The sequence below is a fragment of the Pelodiscus sinensis genome, chromosome 5, assembly GCF_049634645.1.
Source record: "Pelodiscus sinensis isolate JC-2024 chromosome 5, ASM4963464v1, whole genome shotgun sequence".
NCBI classification, from domain to species: Eukaryota; Metazoa; Chordata; order Testudines; family Trionychidae; genus Pelodiscus; species Pelodiscus sinensis.
This window is the reverse complement of record NC_134715.1, coordinates 92,258,962-92,281,695: the sequence shown is the minus strand read 5'-3', so window position 1 is coordinate 92,281,695 and position 22,734 is coordinate 92,258,962. Positions and strand designations below refer to the sequence as shown.

At 39.5% G+C, this 22,734-nt stretch overlaps 1 protein-coding gene and 1 long non-coding RNA gene across 10 annotated transcripts in view; both read right to left on the bottom strand.

The window, feature by feature from the left end:
- The window catches only part of RBM47 (RNA binding motif protein 47), a 103,022-nt gene that overhangs the window by 5,773 nt on the left and 74,515 nt on the right, over positions 1 to 22,734 (bottom strand). For 5 of the 9 annotated variants that reach the window (XM_075930541.1, XM_006129493.4, XM_075930543.1 and 2 more), the window contains 2 exons: positions 3,092 to 4,251; positions 1,900 to 2,106 (listed from right to left, as the gene is read on the bottom strand). In XM_075930541.1, the coding sequence (XP_075786656.1) occupies positions 1,900 to 2,106; positions 3,092 to 4,251 (1,367 nt within the window). Of the gene's footprint in view, positions 1 to 1,899; positions 2,107 to 3,091; positions 4,252 to 10,096; positions 10,390 to 20,471; positions 21,105 to 22,734 lie in introns of those variants that run through there. The other 4 variants (XM_075930546.1, XM_075930539.1, XM_075930538.1 and 1 more) reach the window with 4 other exon arrangements.
- On the bottom strand, positions 7,628 to 9,665 carry LOC142829656 (uncharacterized). The gene is made up of 2 exons (XR_012904315.1): positions 8,726 to 9,665; positions 7,628 to 8,483 (listed from the first exon to the last, which is right to left on the bottom strand). It is a non-coding gene; the product is annotated as an uncharacterized LOC142829656 (long non-coding RNA).

Here is a 22,734-nt window from a genome sequence, read left to right as displayed (position 1 = left end):
CTTCTGTGCACTATAATTACTTACTATGGTATATTTTTCTGGCTTGACTTGACTGCATGTATTTCATCACATCTTTCTGCTTGACTTTTATCTCCACTTATTTATTTAATTTAAAATACCTCTTAAGTCTTTCTTATGTCAAAAAGCGGGTAATTCGGAATAAATAGAAGAACAAGGGGAAAGAGCTAGGATGGTGAGGGTTATACATGCAATGGCTGTGAGTTTGTATACCTTTCCGAATGGCATTCGGCTGCGTTGCTTAGAAAACAAACTTGTCCTGCTGAAAATCTCCAGCAATCACATGTGTTTTTTAAAATGTACAGTCAGCTTTTGATTGATTAATCTTTCAAGAATGAGCTTATAGATACCTGTGGAGGTGATGTTTGAGTTGGGATCTGAAATAGCTTTAAGCAATAGATCAGGTTTAGTTTTGGTGGTGTTGAAATCTTGCAAGAATCTAAATTGGCAGAAATCTTGAGAGCTCAGCAGTTCTGTTTTCCATCATTTTGACTAAAAGAACTCACAAGAACCCCTCTTTTTTATAAGATTCTGGCCACATGTGAACAGGGATCAGATATAAGCCCTTTCCAATTCAGAACAGGATCTGGTACTATTGGCAGGTTTGGATCTAATTTGAAAATACATAAACTCAAGATTCTGCCTCTGGCCTATCTTTGGAGTGCTAATAAATTAGACAGATACTATAAATACATATGTACCAGGTAAGAATATAGTGTGTATGTCAAAATCACCTTTCAAATAGTTTCTAGAAATACCTGAAACTCCTAAGATGTATTCAGAGTGGGAATGCTCTCTCACTGAGAACTGACATCTTGGCCAAGCAGTCTGAGGATATAGGTTAAATTAGCTCATTTTTTTTCTTTGAAAACACACTTTGTTTTTGAAAATCATCTACCTTTTGTCATGCAGAAACTAAGCTCTTTTCTCAAACTACATCATTAAACTATTAAGATGGCATGTTGAGATCTTCCTTTAGGAGTGTTGATTTTTTAAAATTGTATTTAAGATAAGTGCTTATCTTAAAAGTGATTTCCACTTATTTGTAATTGATTGTTATTAGAGTATTTTATAATGTTACAATTACAATCAAGTGCATCTTTACTGAAACATCAGTGGTGTTTTATTAGTAGTATGTCTGTTACAATTATGATTACACTGTAGAGAGAGGGCATGATCACTTTTTTTCAGTGGCTTACCCTAATCACCTGAAGTAGATTCTACTTCATACTATTTATTCCAAACAGAAGTCTATTCAAATATGGTTTAGAGACCTTAACAACTTTATTCTAGCCACTATCATATTCTCCAGTAAACACAAAGGGCTAGATTCTTAATTGCAAACAGGCTTTTGCTAAGGGGGTTGTGGAAAGGAACTAGTTGCTGGTCCTCAGGCTCATTCTCCACTTGTCCCAGAGTAACCTAGAATAGCCTCAAGGCAAAAGATTGCTGGCTAGTAACAGCACATAAGGGGCTATCTGCCAGCCAGAAATTACTTGAACACTGTGATCAAGTCACCTCCTTCCTGCTCTACCATAATCCTAATTTGAAGGTTGCAGGAGGATAACTAGGTTTGGGAATATCTTGTTCCCTTGGCCTGTGGAGCCCACACAAGTGATTATAGCTAGTAACCTTCAGCGAGTGGTGCTGGAGAATGCATTTCAACCCTCACATTTCTAGAGAGGATGGTGAGTGCCAGATTTGAATAGAATGGTTGGCCAAACTCAGCAGGAAGAATCTGGAGTTACTGGTCACAGCTGGTTGAGTGAGGCTGTTAATTTACCCAAACCAATCTGCATCTAAAAAGTTCAAGCCCGGTTCAAAGAACAGCCTCTTTATTTTCCCCAGCCACCTCCCAACAGGTTTGTCCATTATACTAACCTGCACCGGGTTTAATGGCAACTGGATTGACAGCAGACAGCTCCAAATTGGATACAAGCTCAAATCCTTTTTCTTGCTGTTTTCCTTTCCCTTCGTGGTATCTGCTATATATTCCACGGCCTGCAGAATATCCCCCCAGATAAGAGCCTCTGGGACCAGGGGCTCTGTTGCCAGCTGCACCTCGCCCTCTGCCTCTTATGCTGCCTGCTTATAATAACAACATAACAAAAATGAGAATGAATAACATACAGTAACAGAATGGGGGAAAGCTTAACACCCCACACATGGGCATTTGTATAGTAATATGGTTGCTGAAGTCAGAGTATCTTAATTTGAATGACTACGTTCTTGAAAGCAAAGGGAATCTTGCTTGGGTCAAGAACTGCATAATCAGACAATGCACGTTCTGCTGTTTGTAGTACTATTCCTTGCATGACTAGATTTTACTAATACAGTTCAGACTTTTGGTATTTTCTGGAGTTTGTTAAAAAATTTTATACTAAATTTTCCAAAAGTATTGCCTAAATTTATATAAGCACTTTCACAAATGCCACTATGGTACTTTTGGTCCGGTGATATAGCTGTATCTTTAAGGCAAGTTGGTTCGTTGGTTATTCAGACATCCAATTTGTAATGACAGAACAATATCACTTGTAATTACAAATGTCAGTTATAATTGTTGGAGTTTAATTTTTGCTGGATGATTAATTTTTGGGTTAATTTTTAATATGCCAAATTTGATAACTAAATTCAATTCCATATAAGAGAACTATGTCTAACTTTTATAGCATCTTTCATCCACAGATCTCCAAGCTTTTCAAAAAGGAGTTTACAAGTATGATCAGTTTTTTACAGATTCTGTAACTGAGGCAGAGAGTTTATGGATAAAGTTTTCAAAGTCCTGTGTTCTGATAAATAAAGCTCAGGTACACACACTCACTTACTTTACATCTGTGTATATATTAGAAAGGGATTGTCTATAGAAAAATGTCCTCAATATATTAGTATTAATACATTAAAGTAAGATGAGTATAATTAGGATGAACTGTGTTGCAAAGGTACGTTAAGAAAAAATTTAAAATGTGTCAGGTATAATCTATTTAAGATGACTTCATGGTCCCCTCTCCATCCTTTAAAGCAAAGCTAGCAATAATGCTCGCTAACTAGATCATGTTCAGATGTGCTCACTAACCTTTCACAAAGTAATCTCGGTTGGGACCGATCAGAGCATTGTATGGATACCCATAATATGCTAGTGTGTACGGATCGCAAGAGTAAACATAGCTGGGTTGCTGAGTTACTTCTGTTGTTGTTGTTGCTCCTCCTTTAGCTGCTTTCTGATAACGAGTATACTGCTCCTTGTCTACTGGTTTGGCTAAGGTAACTTCCAGGCATGAGCCTTCAATTTCAGTGCCATTGAGGTTGTTCATGGCCTGCACTGCATCTTCCCTGCTTGTAAAGTGCACAAAGGCATAATCACGTATTTTTTTAACCCGTTCTACGCAGCCAGGGTTAAACTGTCCAAAGATTTTTTTAATTGTATCCTCTGTGGTTTCAATCATTAAATTCCTCACATATAGGATTTTAACAGTCTCCATTACATCTTCATCAACATCTATTTCTGGTTCTGCCCAGTCAACAGCAATTTGGTGGCCCCACAGTTGGATTCTCCCAGGCATCAGCTTTCTCCTTGCCATGGCGGCCGCTCGATGGCTTTCATACTCCACAAAGGCAAAGCCTCTATTTTTCATCTTGTCTGCTGCACTTGCATACACAATGACATCTAGTACACCCTCTGTCACCTTAGAGATCTCTTCTAGTATTTCCTCTCTCTTCTTCATCTTGGGTATACCTCCAATGAACAGCCTACAGTTATCCACGCTGCAACAAACACCTAGAAGCCTACCAGGACGGATTTCATAGTTGTTCAGTTCTCTCACAGCACGTTTGGCTTCGTGTTTGTGTGTGTACATAACAAAAGCATAGCCACGGTTTTTCCCATCAAAGTCCATCATCAAGCGCATTTCATAGATACGTCCTACAGACTCAAACACAGGCACTAGCTCATCTTCGTACACATCACGTGGAATTTTACCAACAAAGACTTCGCAGCCACGAGGCGGGTGCAACCCCTCCCAGCCAGGTGGAGGTCCGCCGTACTTGCGTTGCCCATTCTCTTGAATCATGGTATATCCAGTACGCTCCATGAGTGCCAACAGAGCAGCCTCGTTGGGTGCACCAGCTACACCCTCAGGAACTTTGGTTGTAGACATGTTGGAAGAGTCGTTACTCATCCTAGCAGTGGAATCCTCAGCTGTCATTATGTCAAAATCATTCAAAGTGTGATGAAACCTAAATAAAGAAAGGGAGGGGAAAAAAGAGGACATTAATTAACTGTTGTTAACATGACAGTAATCTGGCTCTTTGTAGCAATTTAGGTTCAAGAATAGGCTAAGACTGTTAAATACAAACCCTAAAAATTAAATAGCAAAATATGCTCTCTTGCATGTGGTGAATACCTGCTGAGGAAACTCCATGAATTTAGTTTCCTTCAAATCTTCCCCTCGTATGAGAGAATCCAAAAGGAGGAAGGCAGTGATTCAATATCACATGAACTATGCAGCTCTTTTCTGCGCAAAAGTCCACTCTGAGATGAGTATACGCATGTAACCTAAGCAAATGCTGCTATTAGTAGTGTTACTTGGGCTATGTCTACATGAGACTTACTGTAGCTCGTCTGTACTGATGCAGCTGCACTGCTATAAGAGTGCTCATGTAGCCATTCTATACCAGCAGAAAAGAGGTCTTCCAGTGAAGAGGAGAGGGATAGCTCAGTGGCTTGAGCATAAGCCTGCTAAACCCAGGGTTGTGAGCTCAATCCTTGAGGGGACCATTTAGGAATCTGGGGTAAATCTGTCAGGGATGGTACTTGGTCCTGCTGTGAAGGCAGAGACTGGACTCGATGACCTTTCAAGGTCCCTTCCAGTTCTATGAAATAAGTATATCTCCATATATTTTTATTTATTGACATAATTAAATCACTCCAAGCAGCAGTGGTAGCAGTTGTCAATCGAAAAAGCTGGTATAACTTATGTTGCTCACAGTTCATTCCTCTCCCCACCACCATCCCAGCAACATGAGTTTTATTGGTATAAGTGGTAGAGTGGATAGTTTTTGCCACAGAAGGGAAGGATACCTCAGAGACCAGTTGTCACCAGGATCCTCAAGATCTCATGGAGTTGATCTCCTAACTAAAAAGGGGCTACTACTGATCAGAAAATGAGTGATCCCACTGAACAAGATCCCCCATTTTCATGGTCCCCAGTTGGAATCCTTGCTATCAGTGTACCACTCTACTCATGGTCAATTAGGTGTTAAATAATTTTATAGCAAACTATAGATAAGGATTATTAAGCATTTGGAGCAGTGCTTGTAAACTAAGAACTTCCAACTCTCTGTGGACTTGCAGAACTAAATCTGATATGTAGATAAAACAATTTTATCTCTTTCACCAACAGAAGTTTGTCCAATAAAAGATATTACCTCACCCACCGTGTTTCTCTAATAAACATAGGAAAACTACCATGTACAGGAAAAGCTGTTTATGAAGTTTCATTCTGTATATAAGTAGAATGATAACATTGAAGAGACTATCTACTTGAGAGAGTCTTGCTTCAAAAAAGAGAATAGAAATGCTAACTTATTACTGAAAGCGAAGGAGTTTTCCTCTAGATCAATTAAAAGAATAGTTGCTTTTGGATTTTGAGGGTCATTGGTGCATAGATATTAAGGCTAGATGGGGTCAGGAGATAATTTAATCTAACCTCCTGTGTATCACAGATCATCACATTTCACTGAGTTGTCCCTGTATGGAGCTACATAACTTGAGTTTGGCTAAAGCATATCTTCCAGAAAGGCATCCATCCTTGATCAGAAGACCTCAAGAGAGACAGAATCCATCACCTGCCTTGGTAGTTTGTTCCATTGGTTAATCACCCCTGCTGCTAAAAATTGTTCCTTATTTCTAATATGAATTTGTCTCACTTCAGCTGCCAGCCATTGATTCTAACTGTGTCTTGCACTGTTAGATTATAGAGTTCTTTAGTACAGTACTTGATATTTTCTTTCCATTAAGGTATTGATACACACCACCTTTTATTCCTCCCTCTCCAGCCAGCACTGAGAAGAAGCCAGTAGACAGGGTGGCTGTGTCAAGACGGGCAAGTTTTTCCGCAAAATCATCTGATTTTGCGGAAGAACTTGCCAGCTGTCTACACTGGCCGTTTGAATTTCTGGAAAAGCACTGATGATCTCATGTAAGATCGTCAGTGATTTTCCGGAAAAAACTATGTTGCGCCCTTTTGGGCAAAAGTCTTTTTCTGAAAGACTTTTGCCCAAAAGGGCCAGTGTAGACAGCATAGTACTGTTTTACGCAAAAAAGCCCCGATCGCGAAAATGGCGATCAGGGCTTTTTTGCGGAAAACCACATCTAGATTGGCCATGGACGCTTTTCCGGAAAAGCATCCTGCCAATCTAGACGTGCTTTTCCGAAAATACTTTTAATGGAAAAGTCTTCCGTTAAAAGCATTTTCGGAAATTCATGCCAGTCTAGACGTAGCCGGTGGGTGGTCCACCCCTGCCTTTGCCAATGCTGGGTAAGTCTTCTAGTAGCACATAAACAATTCTAGTCACTATATTTCAGAGCGGTAGCCATGTTAGTCTGTAACTGGAAAAACTTAAACAACAAATAGTCTTGCAGCACATTAGAAACTAACAAAAAATGTAGATGGTATCATGAGCTTTTGTGGGCACAACCCACTTCTTCAGATGGAGTGGGTTGTGCCCACAAAAGCTCATGATTAGTCCCTAAGGTGCTACAGGACTATTTGTTGTTTTTCTATTACTAGCGCCAGAGACCATTATGTGCTCTATAACTGATGTCACTTTTAAAAATAAGTTTCAAAACCTGTCTGTATGCCCTTTCATTAGGGATGTAAATGGTTGGCTTACTGGTTAATGAGCTATTTCAGGGGGCTGGGTGACACCACCCGAGGCAGCCACAGGTGCTGGAGAACGCAGGAGGATTTGCTGCAGAAGCACATCTCTGTGCTCTGGGCCCTGCATGAGATGATGGACCAGAGGCTACGGGAGGACATGCAGTTGCAGAGAGAAACCTGGAGGGAGTTGCTGCAGCAGGGCCACACCATGTATGCAACTGTGCGGTCCCTTCTCAGCCACCCAGAGCCAGCTCCTGCTTCTGCTGCTGCTGCTGCTCCTGCTCCAGCTGCAGTCCCTGCCCCTCTTCCCATGGCTGACCCTGCTCCAGCTCACCCTCCTTCTCCCCCTAGTCTCCCCTCCCCCCGAGGTCCCCACAGTCCCCACACACGAGGCGGTTGAACTATCCAAGCCAGGCACCAATCCCAGCCCCAACCCTGAGCCTCATCCTCTCCCCTTTTCCCACTTCTAGCTCCCACCTCCCTGCTCCACAGTTCTCATACCCAGGGCTCGCTGAGCCGCAGCGAGCCCTGCTCGCCAGCCACGTTGTCAAGCGATCTGCGCAGATTGCCCGAACCCGGCTCTTCCAGGTTGTAATCTACTCACCATGGGCGAGTAGATTGTCAAGCCCTGCTCATATCCCCTCCCTCTCCCCCCTAGTCTCCTCCCTTCTCCCACATTCTTTCCCTGGTCCCGCCCCAATTACTTCTGCCCCAAATAAATAACCAAAGAGTTCTTTTTTTTCCAAAAACAATGAATTTGTTTTATTGTCTCTGCAATGGAGGGGATGAAGGGGGGAAGTGCGGGGTGTTGGAAGAAAGGCAGAGGGGCAAGGCACAGGCTCCTAGTGGGGAGGCCCCGGGGAGAGTGTCACTGGGGTCCTTGTGAGAAATTCTCCTTCAGGGCCTTCTGGATGCACACCCCCACTTGATAGGCCTGCTTGATAGCAGCTGTGTACAGCTGTTTAAAGGCCCTGCCTACCTGGCCTCTGCCCCCCACACAGGAGAAACGCCTCCCCCTTCCTCTCAAGCAGGATGTGGAGCACGCATCAGGCGACCACCACCTGGGAGATGTTCCACTCCCCTACATCCAGCGGGGTGAGGAGGGATCGGAAATAGGCCTTGAGATACCTGAAGGCACCCTCCACTATCATGTGGGCACTGCTGAGCCTGGCATTAAAGTGTTCTTTGCTGGGGTCAAGGTGGCTGGTGTGAGCCACGGCGTGAGAGGTTAGGCCACGTTCCCCATGATGCACAGTGGCATGTCCAAGTCCCCAACCCTGATGGTGTGCTCAGGGAAGGAAGTGCCAGCCTCCATCTTCTGGAACAGGCTGGAATTGTGGAACATGCAGATGTCGTACGCCTTCGCCGAACACCCAACGATGTCGCTGAACTGGCTGCGGTGGTTGACAAGGGCCTGCAGGACCATTGAGAAGTAACCCTTGCAGTTTGTGTAGACAGATGTCTGGTGGTCAGGGGCCCAGATGAAGATATGGGTATCATCAATAGTCCCCCCGCAGTTGGGGAAGCCCATGGCAGAAAGCTGGTGACAATGGGGTCCACGTCGCTGAGGTGAATGACCCTCACCACCTGTGGGAGACAAACAGCGAATCGCAATGGTGCCAGAGCCTTCCCCTCCCCATACTTCTCCCAGGAGCAAACCACTATGTAGCCCATCCCCCGCTAGGGCTGTATGAGGATGGGCTGGAGAACTGCCTGGAGAAGGGTGCTTTCCCCCCCCACACTACCCCATCTCCAAGTCCCCCTTGAAGTTCCCCATTCCAGCACTTTACCCCCAACCCTCCAGGGACTTTAGCCTGAGAGCACCATACCTGCATGATGGGGGCACCAATGGTCAACTTCCCCATGCCAAATTGGTTCCCGATAGATTGGTAACTGTCCGGCGTGGCGAGCTTCCAAATAGAGATAGCGACCCATTTCTCCAGGGGGATGGCAGGTCTCAAATGGGTGTCCTGTCAAGTAAGGGCAGGAGCGAGCCAGGCACACAGCTCCAGAAAGATAGTCTTCTTTATGCAGAAATTCTGGAGCCATTGCTGGTCGTCCCATCACTCCATAACAAGCTGGTCCCACCAGTTGGAACTATTATCCACCTGCCAGAAGTGGCGGTGCAAGGTGGGGTACAGCTGGAAGAGCTGCACTCCCAGCCGGATAGTGAGGGTCTCCTCAATCAGCTGGGGGCAGCCTGCCGAAACTGCTATAGAAACTGCAGCACCACAGACAGAGGCCGTTGTGTGCCCAGAGACAGCTCTGTCTCCATAGCTGGGAGTGCTGTGGTGTCCAACAAGGCAATCAAAGCACATAGTGAATATGCTTAGCTTTCCCTCAGAGGTAGACAAGCAGAAGAAGAACCTGAGAAATGGTTGTATGGCAGGGTAGGATAGGATAGGGTGGGGTGGGGTGGGGTGGGGTGTCCCTTTAAGCATGAGTCTAAGATAGCCTCAGGCAGCAGCTGCAGGAAGTAACCATGTCTTGATGCCCTGCCTGAAGTGTTTCCAGGTGGCCTTAAATACGATTCAGTGTCCAATCAATGTGGACGCGCTATTTTGAAATAGCTAAGTGCTATTTCATTGCAATTTTTGAGTGAGGATGCACTATTTAGAAATAAGCTACAGGTATTTAAAAAAATTTAGAGTACCTTATTTTGAAATAAGCATGCAATGTAGACGTACCCTGTGAGAAGTAACTTCTTAGAACAGTTATTACAAATAAAATAAGGCTCATGGCACCAACTGTAAACTTTAAGACACCTGATGCCTACCTTACTTGATGTAGGAATTGTAATGTAGAGTGAGTCAAACATTTTCTGATGAATATTTTTCTGATGCAAATTGCTGTTTTATCAGAATTGATGCAGTCTATGGGAATGTGTCCATTTTGATGACATTTTATTTAAGAATTTAAAAAAAATTCAATAAAGGTTGGAGCATTCCATTTTGACAATCTAGGAAAGGGAACATTTTGATTTTTGTTGTTGTTACAAAATAACTGTTTCAATTTTTTTTATTAAATCAATTTAAAAAAAATCAAAGTGAAAAGAAAACTACTCAATTTTATTGAAACACAATATTTCAGTCTGATGTGTTGGCATAGCTATGTTGGTCAAGAGTATAATTTTTTCACACTCCTGATTGACATAGCAATACCATTATATAAGCTTTAGGTGGACACCAAGGCTCAGTTACCTGACTTTTTTTGGGGGTCTCACTTCCCTTTGTTTCTTCATGATTGTTTTCTCTTTCCTGGGTATTTTTTCAGATTCTCCTGTTGTCTGTTCCATTCCACATATTGCACTAATATATCTTCCTCTTTGTCTCCACACTGTTCTCCTCCAAGTTCTTTTCCCTATACTGCTTCTTCCTGTTCCATGTGTTCTCTCTCATGTAGAATTTGACCCCTTGTAGGTTCCCCGTTGTTTGTTACTGCAGTGCCACAGAGTGCAAAGGCCTCAGTTTGTCCCATGTACACTTACGTTACTCAGTTGAACACACATTTGAGCTTTGCCTGCTGTATGACACAATAGAAAACTTCAAAGTTCAGATAAAATTTCTTTTGGCTAGAAAAACATCCAGTGTATGTTTTCAGGGCATTTTCATTTGATTATTACGGCTTTTTTCATGCAGCAGATTTGTTTTGTTTTTTTCCAGAGGTGTGTGCGTATAGCAACCATTCTCATGCACAATATTAATTTTAAGATGTCTTTCTGGAGTGTACAGAACCATATGTACATAGTATATAATAAGCTAGTGAATGAAACTTAAATCTACTACCTTGCAAACTGTATTGTTGCAGTGTGAGAGCTAATATAGTACAAATGTAATAGGCTCACACTTAAGTCAAAGATTCCTTATTTGATGATTAAGGATGATGATTTCCTTATTTCCATGATGACTAATATGGGTAAAAATATATATATTTACACTTTGAAGCACATGGTCTTGTGATACATTAGAGCTCAATTCCTCATCTACGGTATCCAAAGAGGAGGCTGTACCGGCTTCACAGTGACACAAGATCATATGAAAAAAGGTCATTATTCTTTAAAACTGTTGTGAAAATGAGAATGTAGGAGTTAACACATTTTACGTGACTTATCTAGAAATGTATTAAAACTGCGGTTGCTATAGTGACTGCTGTAATACATGCCCAATCTCTGAAATACTCAGGAATAAAAAATACAAAGCATGCATATGAACTGATTAAAAATTGGAATATATTTAAAAAATCATATCAATGCATCCATTTAGCTACCTATTTATATTGTTCCCATTACCAAGTACATAAGCATCTCAAACACTAATGAATGACTTTCTCCTCAGAACATTCTTGTGTGGTAGGGAAGCATTTATTTCATAGTGGGGAACTGAAGTACTGAAATATTGTAAGTTGTCCAAAGCCTCACAAGAAGTCTGGAGTGCAAAGATAGTAGCTGAAGCTAGATCTCAGGAGTCTTACTGAAGTGTCTTATCTTCAAGGCCATCTTTAACCATCATGTATTCGATATCTGTGCATATATGATATTTATTATGTATATTGTAGCTCTGTTTGTCTTTTTATACCTGCCCCCTCATCCTCTCTCATTAAAAGTTTAACACATTTATGATCTAAAAGCGAAACCCAGTTTGGTCTACCTTCACAGGATGCTGGTTCAGTTCCTCAGGGGTATGCAAGAATCCCAGTTTTAACCTTCCAAGGCTTCGGGGAGGGGGAGAGAAGAGAAACACTTAGCCCTGGGGATACAGAACAATTTTTCTTTGCTCACTGGCAACCCCTCTGGTTAACTACCTGTCTAATCTGCATAGGTATTTATACCTTAGCCATTACTGTAGATTCTGAATGTCTAAAGATTAAGGCTGTGTATACATTGCACCTTACAGTGGCATGGCTATGTCACTGTAAGTCATTGGTCAACATACTGAGTTTGTTTATTCTCAGCAGCCTAGAATAATTTAATTTGGAGTCAAACCTATCTACAGGCACTCTGGCTGATTTTTGGATCCTGCTAAAATAGGACATTTAAGAAAATTATCTGATGAGGTCGTTCTCTAAAATATTACCACAGGTTAGTTAACTCCAGGACAAATCCTATTAGTCAGTCTGGGTTTTCAGAAGGCCATTTACCATTGAGTGATTTTTTTAAATACTTTTCCTATGATAGACTGCATAAAAATTCATAGAAAGATCATGCAGCATTCATTAGTGAAAACATGTCAGTCATATTTTCTGCTAGAAAACTTCTCAGTTTTGCACTATACAACTTTGCTAGCTGATTTCCTCAATATTAGTAAAATCACTCAAATAAAGCAACAGTAGAAGGCATCTTAACAAAAGGTCCTGCGTAACGTTGACACAAAGTATTAATTTCATTTTTAGGTGTGACACTTTTATTTAGTTAAAATTCCTTGTACACAATAGCCCCCACCTCATAAGTTCAATTGCAGCTACAAAAGTACCATTACAGCTGTAGAAGTCAAATAGTCTTTTAAAACATCTGTGTGGCTTTAAAGTGCTAACGTTAAATTTTTCACAATACCTGTTAAATGTTATAAAAATATAAATTGGCATCCAGTTTTAGAAACTGTGAGGATTTTTTAAAAATTCTATGGCAATACTCTTATTGAAAAAAATATACCCGTCTGAAGATCCCTTCTGAGAAAATAAAACATTTTAAATTATTTGATTTGCATATAGTAATTGCATCTATTATAATTTACTCCCTTCCTTGGCAAGACTGTCAAGTAACCTGCTTTGACAGCCACTTAGGCATAATATAGGCATTCACTTTGGATTTGATTTAATGAATATTTTTCTTTGCTTTCTGCAGCCATGTACAGTATAGCAGATGAGAGACTTCTGACTCCAAACCTAATTGTAGCCCTGGCCATATTTCGGTATATCCATAGCAGGGAACCCGGTTACAACATGGTAATAGAAACCATGCTGTAGCCTAATAATGTAAACACTTGCTACATAGTACTGTGCTTTCTACAGCATGGGAATACAGGATCATTCCTTGTGTGTATAACCAGATTAGAGAACAACTTCTTGTCACCAGGCTATCTGATTTAATTGTATTTATAGTGTCGACAGTCTATTCATCACGGGTGGGTTAGTAGGAGCCTGTTGGTAGAGGAATCCACTGAAAGTCAGTAAGACCAGACAGACAAAGTTATTTTTTATAGCTCATGATGCCAAAACTGAAGTTAAAAAAAAAAGGAGAGTGATTGGATCTTTTTTTGCCAGTTCCCACTTAAAACCAAAAATCCAGAAATAAAATCCAAAATGAATATTTAGAAGTATGGATCCTTGTCAGTTGGAGGGATTCATGGTCTCACTGGCCATTTAATGAAAAAGGAAGCTCTTCAAGCCCTTGGCCCATCACTTACTGTCTTTGTTATCCTTAATTATAGGCCCTGAGTCAGAAGAGCATTTATTATATACACTTAAAAATATAAGCATATGCTTTGCTGAATTAAGACCCTAGAGCTCTGTCCAACTCCTGTTAAAATTAATGAGAGAATCACAAGACTTTGAATGTTGGATCTGAAGAGAGAGATGTATACTGCTCCTTTTTATGACAATGCTTAGGATGCTGGAGGTATGTGTGTAAGATGAGTATGATGATGGCTCTCTGCCCTTAAGTCTAATTTAAAAAGATATACTGCAAAACAGTAAAGTGCGGGAGCACAGTGTATGAGAGAGGGTCAGTGTTGGGAGCTAGCAAAGGGAATTCATTTTAAGAGGATTTGCAGGAGAGGTAGAGCATTTGGCAGATGGGAAAGAGGAGGTTGTTCCAAACTGACATGAAAAAAGTCACCAAGTTGAGAGAGGGAAAGAAGCAGGGGGTGGGGGGGGGGTGGGGATCAGGGTAGAACAATATGTTTAGGACAAAACAGGAGCTGAGACACAGGTAGAGGTAGAGCTATGCAGACTTTACAGCTGATGATAAAGGGTTACAGCTTTAGTGAAAAGCTAGAGGAAGCCAAGGAAGGGCTATTAGTGGCTGACATGGCCAGAGTAAAACCAAAGAGAGATGATTTCAGCTGCATTTTATAGAATGGAGGTGTGAGAAGTATGGAAAGGAAGACGTTACAGTAGGCAATGCCAACATCAGTCTCTAAGGAAGTGGAGTTAAGGCCTCCCTAGTGTAGTTCAATATTCTTGGTTAACATCAGGATGGGTCATTTGAACAGGAAACAGTCTGTGTTAAGATATTTAGGTTATACTTAAGAATGTCATAGTGTGTGTGTGTGTCTCTTCACACACACACACACACACACACACACACACACACACACACACACACACACACTCTTTGCTTTGTCTATTGAAACTTTTTTTTTTTTTAAGGAAAGGTAGCAATAAAATGTTTGGTTTGTTTGGTTTTTTCCTCGATTTTTAAAGGGGATCTTCATGTTAGCATTTCAGAGATTTATGCAATAGTGGAAAAAAATCACCAGTTGCAAAGAAACTCATTTAAATGTCATTTGTTTATAAATAATATATTACAACTTCTTTTCAATATTTGCTTGACATAGATGCATCTACTCTTATGATGTGCTATAATACTTAACATTTAGTTACTAAGAACAGGAAAACTCAGCAGAAAGAATAAATCTCTCTCTCTCTCTCTCTTTTCAGTGCTATTTTTATTCTCCTTCATCCATAAACATTTTTGGTCAGAGGGATTCTCTAAACTATAAAATTCCAAATGATGGGTTCTGGAATTCCCATTTCTACTATCTGAGTGAGTCTATTTGTCTGTCCAAGAACTCCTCCTAAACCGTAAGAGCTAGGAACACCAAATTTCGTATGCAGCTTCTTCTTATCCTAATTTAAACCAAGGTCAGGGGTTGGTTGTGCCTGGAAAACTGGAAGTGCTTGGAATGAGTCTTTTTGATAACGTGGAAAGGGAGCCCACGAGGTCAGATTTTAATCAGACCCTGAAGTTCATGGACAAAAAAAATCTCCACGTGCATATAGCCACATTTATTCATGAGTTGTGGGAGTTGTATTACAGCCATACAGTACATTTTCTATAAATTACAATATTTATTGCTTACTACATGCATGTGGGCATATGTGTGGTGATTGTTAATAATACATGGATGAGGATTCAATTTCACAGGATTATTGAGAACAAATCACTGGGTCCTTTAACACAGCAGTTCTCAAACTTTTTGGCTCCGGAGCCCTTTACACGTGTAAAAATTTATGCGGAGCTCCAGCAGTTCACTGATTGTATGTGTTGTACCTATTTATGTTTCCAGTTTGTCAACCTCGCAGAGCCCCTGGAGATACCTCGCGGAGCCCTGGGACTCCGCGGAGCACAGTTTGAGAAACACTGCTTTAACACAATAGAAGAATTTCACTCAGTGTTTTCAGTTTTATTTTTTGATACAGATTAGATGATAACAAGATTTTCTGTTTGTTTTAACATATCTGAAAAAGGAGAAGAGCCAAGAAATGTATATTGGGGATTAAAAATTTTCAAAGTGCTCAGCATTAGCTTAGCTCTGCCTCCACTGAAGTCAATGGTAAATTTCCAATAGCTTCAGTAGGAACACAATTAGGCCAATTTTTATTGCTTTTCAAAATCCCAGCCTGAAGGTCTTTCCTTACGTCCTTTTAGTTTTGTCCCCTATTTTGTACCCTGACTTGTTGCTCAAATATTATATCACAGTAAAATCTCTTTAGTGTCACCCAACAATTCACCGAGGGCACGTCTACACAGTAAATTATTTCAAAATAACGAGTGTTATTTCGAAATAACATAGTCCACATCTACACAGCAGGCAGTTTTTTCGAAATGTTGTCAAAATACTGTCAAACTGGAGGACTTCTTACTTCGACTCCTGTAACCCTCATTGTATGAGGAATAAAGGAAGTCAAAGGAAGAGTGCTCTGTTTCAAAATAAGTGCTGTGTAGATGCTCCCAATTTCTAAATAAGCTATGTAGTTGACATAGCTCAATTTATTTCAAGTTAAGACCTGCTGTATAGATGCACTCTGAATAAATGATCAGCAACAAAACTTTTCTAAATGTCTCTTGTACTTCTTGTTCCTTATAGTAATAAGCCACATGGGCCTGCATAGTTCAGATGAGAAATTCAGAACTATATGTAGAATGGATAAAAGGATACTGGCGTTTCTGGCTATGACTTTGGACTTAAAAAAAACCCACAGTTTTGTTCTGTAAAGTGCCTATTCAAACAGAATCATAGGATTCCATATTTAGAGATTTCAATATCAAATGCATTCAGTTTATGAAGTAAAAAACTTTCCTTTGCTTATTGATACTCCTTCAAATTCAGCCCATGTTCTCAAGGTTAAGATGGGTTCTTTCCACCTCATTCATCATCACAATCAATAAGACTATAAAGTTTCTACAGGTCAAATAATGCCCTTAGTTATACCTCTCAAAACCACCGGTTACACAGACCTAATATAAATTGATTAAATAAAAATGTTAGAGGAACTAATATTCTGTTTCCCATACAAAAGTCAGGTCACCTTGTACTGTGCAAGCTTCCCTCCTTCCTTGTTGTCTACGTTATGCTAGGTCATATGCTGTTTAGAACCTGATCTTGTAAATACTACCTGATATATGGCTTACCAATGGGTGACCATGAACAACATGTCCAGTAATAACAAATTTGCATAATTGTGGCCCCTGGATTGCCAGCTACTCTGGGTAGGTGTCATTGGAGAAATCCTGGTCCTACTGAAGTGAATGGAAAAACTCCCTAATGATTTCAAGGAGGCCTGGATTTCACCCTGTCTTTATTCTATAATGCACAGTTATAACAGTGATAGCAATAATGTTGACCAAAAAGTTACATATATGCCAAAACTTCAAACCATCACCAACTTCTTCCAGGTCTAAAATCTCATTTACCCTCTTTCCCTTATAAATGTATTTTATTGTCAGTCTGAGTTTAAGGAACTCATTTCTTCCAGCTAGGCCCTAAAGTTGTGACACTACAGTACTATAAAAATCCTGAATTCCTGTACTTTGACTTACTTTATTAGCAAGAATAGTCTTACCAATATCATCAGTAGTGAAAATGAACAACATATTCAGAATAAAGTGCGATGTAACAATCTAATAAACTGCAAGTGTTTGTGATGATGGATGTCCGGGTTTTAATGAGAAATATTTTTACAGAGCATGTTTACCGTAAAAGTTACAAAACCAGAGTTCTTGCATAGATAAGAGTGCCCTCTTTTACAAGTACTCTGCTAAAGAAAAACACGTCTTCTAGGAAAAGGAGTGATTTTTTTTGGACTATGTACCTGGAGGATCTCCATAACAAATGACTAGAAATAGCAAGGTTCTTCATTTGCAATTTAAAGGAATATTCTATTTTTGTGTCTTTTAAAAAAAATCAATACATAGACAATAGGAAATAGAAAGCTTAGAATGGAAAGCACCTAAAGTTCTTGTGTATGTGTATGTGTGCCTTTTCTTATGTACAAGCATAATCAAATTGTGCCTTGGAACACTGCTGTATAACTTCTGCTCAGATTAGCAGGAGTGGTGTAGGGATGTAACTGGATAGAATTTAGGCCACTGTTAATATATTTTCTAATTATCATCCCATGAGTGATCAAAGCAAGGTTGAGAGTCACTGACAAATTTATATGCTATCATTTCATTTTTTCAGTATTTGTGATTTGGCTTTTCAGCTAGTTGCTAGGGAAGTCCGTGAATTAAACAACAGCTACTGACTTAATACAAAATCTATTTCCTTAGTTAATTTGGAATAGATAAAAGTATGGATTATTGTTTTAAATTCACTATAATCTTCAGCAGCATCTTTCTTGTCTGATGTAGTTTCTATCTTTCTCAGAGTTTCATCTTATCATATGAACACTAGCAAAGACTGGGCTAATAATGCATCTCTGGTGGCAATGGAGTTGCAGGGGTGTAAATGAAAGGTGAATGTGATACGACATTTTCCCCAGGTAAAATGAATGAACTTTTAGCATAAAATTAAACACTATTATGGAGATGGGAGTGCTTATTGTTCAAAATACATTAAACTCAAGGTATTTGGTTTAGTCAGTGACTAAATACAGCATTTTTTTTCTTTGTGCATTGACATTTGCCCCCTTTTATAATATGCACCTCGCACCAGGGAAACCTAAGGCACCAGCTAGTTACTCATTAAACTCAGGTACCAATGGCTGACTTGTACATATCACACTTTTAACTGCCTGGAATTGCCTGTGTGCAGAAGAGGGGGGGAAAAAGCAATCATTATAGCTGTGAAATTCTGTCATATTGGCAGAACTGAACTGCAAAGTGCAGCAATTTTGCCTGACCCCTGATCTGTGAAGTTTGTACAAACCTTTGAACCTGTGATTGAAATTGAGAAACTTGCTTTACAAGTAGCAGGAAGAGATTGTCAATAATTGTTACCTTTGTGCAAGGTTAATATTATAAATTAGAAAAGGGCAGGAACTAGCTAAGGAGGTATTGACAATAATTTTGATCAATTCAAAACAATTGAAATCAATACAATTTGGTCAAAAAATGTACAATTTTGAAATTAATGTTTCCTGGATATTAGAAAAAACGGAATGAGAGGCAGATGTCTGAGCCCCCCCTCCACCACCACCACCACCTTTCATTGATCCTTATTTTTGTTACAAAAAGCTGAAGGGGGAGGGGGGGAAGAGATTAAAACCAATTTGTGTAACAAGATTGCTTCTACATTGTATTTTAGAATTAAAAATGTTAAGATTAGTAAAACTACAACACTTAATCTAATCTGTTGTGCAAAACCATATGAGAAACCCATAAGAAAATAATTAAATCAATTGTATTATAATAGATATTCTAAAAGAACTTGTCTCGAGGAGCAAAAAGAATATGTTTTTCAATTCTCTGCTTAGTTGAGCTAGCTTAACATGACTAAAAAGATCTGTTAAAGCTTTAAACACTAGGTGGGACCTTGGCTACATCACAGCCAGGTAGCATACACTCATTACCCTTTATTTTTTAACAAGTGCAGAGGACTTTTAATGCTTAATTGAGATAAGATTGAAAAATGCAACCCTTTTACTCATCAAGACAAGGCCTAACTGGTATGAATAGTGATAGAAATGTAGCCGTGTTAGTCTGGTGTAGCTGAAACAAAATACAGGACTATGTAGCACTTTAAAGACTAACAAGATGGTTTATTAGATGATGAGCTTTCGTGGGCCAGACCTACTTCCTCAGATCAAATAGTGGAAGAAAATAGTCACAACCATATATACCAAAGGATACAATTTAAAAAAAAATGAACACATATGAAAAGGACAAATCACATTTCAGAACAGAAGGGGGACGGGGGGGCGGGGGAAGGAAGGTGAATGCCTGTGAGTTAATGATATTAGAGGTGGGGAAGGGTAGATGTCTGTGAATTAATGGTATTAGAGGTGATAATTGGGGAAGCTATCTTTGTAATGGGTAAGGTAGTTGGGGTCTTTGTTCAGCCCCCTGCGGAGAGTGTCGAATTTTAGCATGAATGAAGCACTATAAAAGAAGTATCATTTTGCTTGGGTTCCCCCCCCCCCCACAACTACATTCCTGATGCATCCTGTTGACTTCAGTGGGAGTCTTGAGTGTGCAAAGAATGAAGGACTGGGCCTCAAATGTAAATAACACTATTATATAGAAAGTAACAGACCTGATCCTCTTTTCACTTAAATTAATAGTTTTGCCACTGATGTAAATGGGAGCAGGTTTGGACTTTATGACTGAAGTCAGTTCTCCTTTCTTTAAATATAATTGATCAAACAATCAATTTTTTTTCCATACTTGAGTTCAAACCTCCCAAACCTGCTTCTCTGTTAATATTAGTTCCAAAGTATAAACATATTAATATACCTAAAAATCCTTTCTGTGAGGTGAACGAGTTAACGTCATTCTTTCTGGACCTTGTATAATATGCAAACATTAAATGTCCACGTTTCATAAACAGAATATGAATGACAGTGTTACAATTCTATCCTCTAAATATACCAAACACTTCCAAATGCAGAGGGATGCTCTAATAATATTAATAATAATGTACAATTCTGTTGACTCATATTTCCTAGCCACTAACAACCTAGAAACCTAAAGACATATAGCTACAGCTGCTAGTGCACTTTTAAGGCCAGACTGTGATTTCAATTCCTTAAATAAGATAGGAATGTGGTACTACTGAACATGAATAAGTAGCAGAATCAGGCCCATAAAAATAAACAGGTGGTAAATAAATACCTTTCAATGGATAAATTAAAAATAAAGGCAAGCAACTCCTTAAAACTAATTCTATTTTTTTCTCAAACAATATTTAAGTATAAATAGATTTAAAGTGTTTATATTAATCATTTAGTTTTTACAGTTCCAAAACTTGTTATCTGACACAATCCTTTTTAGCATTCATTTGTTTAGATTGTAACTAAAAATTAGAATTACTTTTTCCTCATATAATTTTTAATACCCTTTTAGTTACACACATTTATTCTTACTGTGCAAATACAAAAAAAAAAAAAAAAAACACATAAAAATGTTTCCCTTACCTCTCCAATCCTGAAATTTAAGTGCGACAGGTTAATTGTACTAGCACCTTTTGCTTGAGCAACCTTTCTCCTAATCACAAGAGCTGTATAACTCTGTTATACAGTACATGCATCTCTTTATTGGTCGATGAGCTTTGGCCATTTAAATTCCTTGGAAGTCATTTGCTAAGGGCACCTGGAATGAGTCTGAGTGGGTGGAACTGAAAAGAAAAGGGATGTTAAGACTGCCAGATCTAGAAAGCTCCCAACACAGTTTGAAAATTAATAGAAATCCGTCTATAGCTAATGGATTTTTTGGAGGACTGGTTTGAACCTTAAAGGAAGAATAGAAGAGAGTGCCTTGACATTTTCACAGGGAGGAGGAATTTAAACAGAAAGATTTCATTCAAACTTTGAAACTTGCAAAAAGGGAGTGAATCATGTACAAACAACTTCCTAGCACAAGGCGTTGAGCAAATAGCTTGTGTTAATCAAAACAGATAAGATAAGGAAAGCACCAATTTTAGTTGACAATGTGATGTTTTCAGTAAAGTCTTTTTCTTTATGCTTCTTTGGAAACATTATTTTAGGCTACTTCTAGTTAGCTTACCCTTGATAATTCTAAAAAGCAATGGTTGTTGAAACACTGAAAGGTACTTTTACTGATCTTGCAGGCCCCAAGAATGAAAGAATAATTACAGCTGAATATCTGGTGTGTACTATTTCAGCTTGCAAACATAGAACTCAAAATGTGTTTGCTTGGAAGGCAGGAGGAAAAACACTAAAAACTGAAACCTAGTACAGGAGAAAAAGCAAAGGGGTGGTAAAACATGATTCATGACAGTAAAAATGGTCTGTACATAACAACGGAACAGTAGGCCCCAGAAGCACTTAGGCAAAGTAAACAACACACCTTTTTAAGCAGTTAAGAGAAGAAACCACACTGAAAAACTCTTTGGATGTTGGATTTGTCAGTTCAAGCAGGCAGTATAAGCAACCAGTGGGAAAAGAGGGAGAAGGGTGTGATCCAGAATGTGATTGTCTGGGATCGGAGCCCACCTCTACAATATTAAAAACAAACACTGTAGTGCATGAACTAAACAAATTGCAGATTATAATCCTATCTAAAGCTAAAACCCAAATTTAGGGGTGCAACTTTGGCTTCAAAACTGTTTTCAGAATGCTGATCTGAAACATATTCAGGAATCAGACTGGTAGCTGTTAGTCTGTATCTGCAAAAATAACGAGGAGTCCTGTGGCACCTTAACAACTAGCAGATTTGTTTGGGCATAAAGGTGCCACAGGACTCCTCATTATATTCAGAAATGCTGTTAAAAGTGACAAAGTGAGTTGTTTCTATAGAGATTTCAAGGGAATATTAATTAATAGAATTTTCCAGGGTCTCAACAATACAATCTGATGGTGTTAGGACTTGACCTGAACACCCCCACCATCCTTTTTAAAAAATCTAGTGCAGTGAAATATACTGACAGTGTGTCTATTCCATTTAAATTTGACATGGCTATAGTGCCTTCACACATTTAATTCTTTTTGGTTATAACAAACTTAAAAAGAAAAATCCTTTTCTCCTGGCAGATTTTAAGTACATGCATCTTTCATTAGTTATAGCAATAGGTTTGCAATCAGGTTGCTTTTTAACTGTCACATCCATTCTTTTTCCTTGGAGATTAAAGTTCAAACCAGCAAGTGTAATGCCCAGTTTGGATTTGGCTTTTTAAGGTCAGAAAGTTGGACTTGAGACATCCCCTACTGGATGTGAATCTATCTTCCTACAGCACCCTATAAACCTTATTTCCATGAGGAACAGAAGAGATCATAGAAAAAAACATGTTCACTTCAGGGAGTAAGTTGATCTGTGCACAGCAATCTTAGAGGGATAATCACATGTATATATGCATATACGTGTACTTATATCTCTGGATAATCTATAGAAAAAAGGGATAGACAAAGTAGATGTGTCTTCTGGCAGGGCAGGTGGCTACTTTAATTATAATTAATGTGTGGTGGGCATTCAGATTTCTTGGTGGTAGAGTATTAGTGCCCAGAGGCCCTAGTTATTATCATGGTCCAATTGTGTTAGGCACATTCCAAACACACAGACAGATATAATCCCTGCCTCAAAGAAGTTGCACTCTATCACGGCTTCTCCCCCTTCCCTCCCCCCCCCCCCCAAGCTCATGTGGGAATGGGTCCTCGCGTTTACTGCATGGAGGCCCCACTCCCTAGCTTTGCTCTAGGCTTGCGCTCTGAGGGGGGTTAGGTC